Below are 5765 nucleotides of genomic sequence, written 5' to 3' on the forward strand. Positions count from 1 at the left end.
GATGGTGCCCATTGGGTGCTCATTGAATTCTCATTGGGTGCTGCGATGGTGTCCCCTGGGAGCTGTGATGGTGCCCATTGGTTCCTACCATGAAGCCCATTTTGGGTGCCTATGGGGTCCCATTTGGTGCCCACAAAGTTCCCATTGGGTGTCCATTGGAATGCCACTGGGCGCCCATTGAGCTCCCATTAGGATCCCATTGAGTTCCCATTGGGTGCCCATTGAGTTCCCATTGGGATCCCATTGAATTCCCACTGGGATCCCATTGAGTCCCCATTGGGTGCCCATTGTCTTCCTATTGGGATCCCACTGAGTCCCCCTTGGGATCCCATTGGGTTCCCATTCAGTGCCCATTGTGTTCCCATTGGGATCCCATTGAACTCCCATTGGGTGCCCACTGGGATCCCACTGAGTTCCCGTTGGGATCCCACTGAGTTCCCATTGGGATCCCACTGGGATCCCATTGAGTCCCCACTGGGTGCCCATTGACTTCCTATTGGGATCCCATTGAGCTCCCAGTGGGATCCCATTGAGTCCCCCCTGGGATCCCATAGAGCTCCCCGTGGGTTCCCATTGGGATCCCATTGGGTTCCTATTGGGAGCCCGTTGTTCCCACTGGGATCCCACTGAGTTCCCCATGGGATCCCATTTAATTTCCATTGGGATCTCATTGAGTTCCCACTGGGGACCTGTGATGGAGCCCACTGGGTGCCCACCACGGGGCCCACTGGGTGCCACTGGGTGCCCGTTGGATTCCCACTGGGTGCCTGCAGCGGTGCCCCTTGGGCGCCCACCACGGGGTGTGTTGGGCGTCTACCGGGTTCCTCCCAGCTGCCCACCCCGGGGTCCATCGGGTGCCTGCCATGGTGCCACTGGGTGCCCCTTGTTCCCACGGGGGGGTCCACGGGGTGCCTGCCGTGGCACCCTTGGGTGCTTACCCTGCTTCCCACTGGGTCCCCACGGCCGTGCCCACAGACGACATCAGCTGCGCGTTGGGGCAGTGCCTGAATGCCACGCGGCGGCCGACGGTGGAGGAGTTCGAGCGCTTCCTGCCCTGGTTCCTCCACGACCTCCCCACCCTGCAGTGCGCCAAGGGGTAGGTGCCACCCCAGGGTGCTGCGGCGGGCCCCCGGGGGGGGGGGGGGCTCAGCACCCTCCGCGCGGCCACGGGTGACCCGTCGCTCCCTCCCCGCAGCGGCCTGGGCGCCTACGACACGGCGGTGAGCATGGACGCCAAAGGCACCATCATGGGTGAGTGCGGGGCGGGCGGCAGGGGCCGGGGGGCACCCCGGGGTGCCCGGCTGAGCCCGCTGCCCCCCCCAGCCTCGCGCTTCATGGCGTACCAGCGGCCGCTGCGGACCTCGCAGGAGTACACGGCGGCGCTGCGGGCCGCCCGCGCCCTGGCTGAAAACATCACCGGCACCCTGCGCCAGGTGCCCGGCACCGACCCCGATTTCCGCGTCTTCCCCTACACGTAAGCCTCCTGGGAGGGGGAGGGGAAGGTGGGGGTGCCCCCCAGGTCGGGGGGGTGGGCTCAGGGTGGGTGCCCAGTGCCCGGTTAGGGGTCAGGGTGGCCAGTGAGGGCTCAGCGTGGGTGCCCGGTTAGGGGTGCCCAGCCTGTGCCAGTGTGGGTGTCCCAGTTTGGGGTGCCCAGTTTGAGGTCACTGTGGGTGCCCCCTGCCCAGCTGGGGGTCAGGGCACCCAGTTAGGGGTGCGCACTTGGATGTCAATGTGGGTGCCCCACTTTGGGGTGCCTGGTTCAGGCTCCGCGTGGGCACCCCAGTTCCTTACTGGTACCCAGTTCACGGCCAGGCTCTGGGGGTGCCGGCCCGGGACAGGGGTGCCCGGTGGCCACCCCGGGGTGCCAGCAGCGGTGACGATCCCGGCAGGGTGACGTACGTGTACTACGAGCAGTACCTGACGGTGGTGGGCGAGGGCCTGTTCACGCTGGCGCTGTGCCTGGTGCCCACCTTCCTCGTCTCCTTCATGCTGCTGGGCATGGACCTGCGCTCCAGCGTCGCCACCCTCATCACCATCACCATGATCCTGCTGGACACCGTGGGCATCATGGCCCTCTGGGACATCCCCTACAACGCCGTGGCCCTCATCAACCTCGTGGCGGTGCGGGGCGCGCGGGGTGGCACAGGGACATGGGGCACAGGAGGTGGCGCGGGGACCTGGGGCACAGGAGGTGGCGGCACGGGGACCTGGGGCACAGGAGGTGGCACGGGGACCTGGGACACAGGAGGTGGCACGGGGACCTGGGGCACAGGAGGTGGCACGGGGATCTGGGGCACAGGAGGTGGCACGGGGATCTGGGGCACAGGAGGTGGCACGGGGCCTGGGGCACAGGAGGTGGTGCGGGGACCTGGGGCACAGGAGGTGGCGGCACGGGGACCTGGGGCACAGGAGGTGGCGCGGGGACCTGGGGCACATGGAAGGGGGCACGGGGACCTTGGGAAACACAGGAGGTGGCAGAGGGACATGGGCACAGGTGACATGGGGACCTAGGGCACACAGGAGGTGGCACATGGACATAGGCAACAGGAGGGGGCATGGGGACCCAGGGAGCACAGAGGTGGCACAGGGACCTGGGGCACAGGTGGACATAGGGACACGGGGCGCACAGGGTGGCATGAGGACCTTGGTGGCTTGGTGCTACCTGCGGTGTCACAGGGACCTGGGGACACACGGTGACACGGGTACACAGCAGCTCGAGGACCTGGGGCACGCGGGGGGCACGAGCACCGTGGGCGCCCCACTTCTCCCCCCCCATCCCCAGCCGTGCCAGCGCCGGGGAGCCACCCACAGGTGCCCTCCCCGGTGACACCGCTGTCCCCGCAGGCCGTGGGCATCTCGGTGGAGTTCGTGTCCCACCTCACCTGCGCCTTCGCCCACAGCACCAAGCCCACCCGCGTGGAGCGCGCCGCCGAGGCCACCATCACCATGGGCAGCAAGGTGGGGGCGGCGCGGCCGCGGGGGCACCCCGGGGTGCCGCTGGTCACCCAAGGGGGCATGGGGGGGACACAACCCGGCCACGCTGACTGACCCTGCCGTGGCCACAGGTGGTGGCCGGGGTGGCCATGACCAACCTGCCGGGCATCGTGGTGCTGGCCTTCGCCAAGGCGCAGCTCATCCAGATCTTCTTCTTCCGCCTCAACCTCATCATCACCCTCGCCGGCCTGGCGCACGGCCTCGTCTTCCTCCCCGTCCTCCTCAGCTACATGGGTACGGCCCCGGGGGACGGTGCCGTGACACTGGGGGGGACACCGGGGTGGCGGAGGGCACGGCACCGACCCCGTTGTTGTTCCCCGCAGGACCCAGTCCCCGGGCGACACCGGGGGACAGCAAGGACAGCGCGGGGCCGGACGCGGGGCTGGCCCTGGGCAACCCCTGCTTCGAGGGCTCGGTGCGCCAGCAGCTCTGAGCCCCCGCCGCCCCCCACCGTGCCCCGTCCCGCTGCTGCTTTTTATACCGCGGTCGTATTTAAACTGGTTTTCTTAGAGCCAGTGACTGGGTTTAACTGGGCAGGGCGTGGGCACGCAGCATACAGAAAGTGCATCGGCTCTGCGGTGTCACCGCGTCTGTGCGGGGACGGGGACGGGCGCGCAGGGCAGCGGTGGGGATGGGGACAGGCGGGGTGGCACGGGGCATCACGGGGACGGGGTCCTGTGGGGCACACGGGTGGCAGTGTGGGGACAGGGCCACGTGGGGATTGTGGGGACAGGACCTGTGGGGTGGGACACACGGGCATGGTGGGGACAGGGCCACACGGGTATCTTGGGGACAGGACTTCTGGGGCACACGGAGGTGATGGGGACAGGGCCACCTGGGACGCACGGACGTGTTGGGGACAGCGCCGCCTGGGGCACATGGACGTGGTGGGGACAGGGCCACAAGGATATTTTGGGGACAGGACACACGTGTCATGGGGACAGGGCTGCGTGGGGCTGAAGGGCGTCGTGGGGACGCTGCCCTGTGGGCACACAGGAACCACGGGGACAGGACCATGCTGGGCACATGAGGTCCCCATGGGATCAAGACCCCATGGGGCACACGGGCAGGGTGGGGACAGCTCTCCATGAGATCAAGACTCCATGGGACATGTGGGCAAAATGGGGACAGGTCCCATGAGATCAAGACCCCACGAGGCACATGGCCATGGTGAGGACAGGTCCCCATGAGATGAAGACCCCATGAGGTCAAGACCCCCCAGGACACGCGGTAGACACTGGACCTCCCAAAGACCCCAATCCTCAAAGACCCCGCACCCCGGGGGGGGGGCACGACGCCTCGTTTTATTCCCCCTCACCGCCCCCGAGCCCACCAGCGGGGGGCCCTACAGCCACTTGTAGACCACCTTGGCGGGCACCGTCTGCACCTCGAGGCGGACGGGGCACTTGTAGAGGTGCGAGAGGAGGGTCTCGGCGTAGCCCACCAGGAAGCAGAGCTTGGCGGGGGCCAGGTGGGGCAGCAGCAGCAGGCAGCCCACCAGGGCGTTGGCGCGCCGCTTCAGCACCACCTCGTCGGCCAAGCACCCGGGGAAGGTGCCGTGGAAGAATTTGCGCAAGAAGACGTCCTCCACCGTCCTCTCCGCCGCCCCCAGTTCCCCGTCCAGGTTTCCTACGAGGGAAGAGGGCGACGTGGTTGGAGGGGGGGTCCCCGCCCCGGTCACCCCCCCCTCCCCCCTCCAACCACGTCGCCCCAGGGGGACGCGGTGGCTTACCGGTGTGCAGGGACAGCCAGCCCTTGCGGTGGGCGATGTGGTGGGGTGGGTGCGCCTTCTCGTAGGTGACCGGCTTGTCCCCTTTCCCCACGCGCACCCGCGCCGCCCGCGTCTGCCGGGGAAGGTGGCGTCAGAGCGGGGACGGGCCCCGAGGGACACGGGATGGTCCCCGAGGGACACGGGATGGTCCCCGAGGGACGCGGGGACGCCGCCGGCGGTGCTTACCTTGAGGCAGGCGGAGGTGGTGTGGAGGTGGCGGGTGGCAGCGAGGACGGGGACGTGGCCGAGGACGGGGACGCCACGGGGTGCTGCCTGGTGGGGTGGGAGGGGGTGAGGAGCACAAGGTGGCCCCGGGGCCCCCCCAGGGTCCTGGGACAGCTTGTGCGGGGTCCCCAGGGCCACCACTACTCCTAGGTGGTGTCCCCCTGCACCCAGCACCGTGTCCCCAATACCCGCTGTCCCCAGAGCCACCATTCCTGGAGCACCCCATACACGATGTCCCCATAGCCTCCTGTGCCTGTTGTCCCCTATACCCAGTGTCCCCAAAGCCACCATTCCCAGAGCACCCCCAGCACCTGCTGTCCTCAGAGCCACCAGTCCTGGCGCCCCCGGTGTCCCCATGCCCACTGTCCCCCACACCTGCTGTCCCCACAGCCCCACGCGCTCAGTGCCCCGGGTGTGCCCCATGTCCCTGCTGTCCCCACACCCCTGAGTGTACCCAGAGCCCTAAGTGTCCCCATGTCCCCACACCGGCTGTCCCCATACCCAGAGTCCCCCTGTCCCTGGTGTCCCCATACCTGCTGTCCCCATCCCCCTAATGTCCCCATGCCCAGTGTCCCCTCACCCGGTGTCCCTGGTGTCCCCGTACCCCTAAGTGTCCCCATGTCCCCGGTGTCTCTATACCTGGTGTCCCCATATCCACTGTCCCCATCCCTAGTGTCCCTATGCCCTGTGTCCCTGCTGTCCCCATCCCATGTCCCCATACCTGCTGTCCCCATGTCCCCCGTGTCCCCCTGGTGCCCCCATGCCCCATGTCCCC

General features: G+C 67.9%; 2 protein-coding genes and 1 long non-coding RNA gene across 4 annotated transcripts; 1 reads left to right on the plus strand and 2 right to left on the minus strand.

Moving 5' to 3' along the window:
* Positions 1–848: 848 nt before the first annotated feature.
* LOC118159836 (NPC1-like intracellular cholesterol transporter 1) lies at positions 849–3566 on the plus strand. 2 transcript variants are annotated; one of them, XM_035314387.1, is made up of 7 exons: positions 849–1096; positions 1196–1251; positions 1324–1474; positions 1890–2121; positions 2845–2958; positions 3066–3228; positions 3318–3566. In XM_035314387.1, exons 1-7 carry the CDS (start codon positions 864–866, stop codon positions 3425–3427), a joined length of 1059 nt encoding a protein of 352 aa, XP_035170278.1. In that variant the 5' UTR covers positions 849–863; the 3' UTR covers positions 3428–3566. The 2 variants fall into 2 exon arrangements, with proteins under 2 accessions (XP_035170278.1, XP_035170279.1); XM_035314388.1 differs by lacking the exons at positions 2845–2958; positions 3066–3228; positions 3318–3566 and adding exons at positions 2276–2308; positions 2446–2488; positions 2613–2737 and having other exon boundaries at positions 1890–2164.
* Positions 2243–2751, minus strand: LOC118159838. The gene is made up of 3 exons (XR_004747257.1): positions 2617–2751; positions 2449–2507; positions 2243–2315 (listed from the first exon to the last, which is right to left on the minus strand). It is a non-coding gene; the product is annotated as an uncharacterized LOC118159838 (long non-coding RNA).
* Positions 3567–4283: 717 nt separating the features above from the next.
* On the minus strand, positions 4284–5724 carry MRPS24 (mitochondrial ribosomal protein S24). The gene is made up of 4 exons (XM_035314386.1): positions 5625–5724; positions 4952–5151; positions 4727–4838; positions 4284–4623 (listed from the first exon to the last, which is right to left on the minus strand). Exons 1-4 carry the CDS (start codon positions 5722–5724, stop codon positions 4340–4342), a joined length of 696 nt encoding a protein of 231 aa, XP_035170277.1. The 3' UTR covers positions 4284–4339.
* Between the last annotated feature and the right edge of the window lie 41 nt (positions 5725–5765).

Source organism: Oxyura jamaicensis, unplaced genomic scaffold (genome assembly GCF_011077185.1).
Source record: "Oxyura jamaicensis isolate SHBP4307 breed ruddy duck unplaced genomic scaffold, BPBGC_Ojam_1.0 oxyUn_random_OJ72267, whole genome shotgun sequence".
Lineage (NCBI taxonomy): Eukaryota > Metazoa > Chordata > Aves > Anseriformes > Anatidae > Oxyura > Oxyura jamaicensis.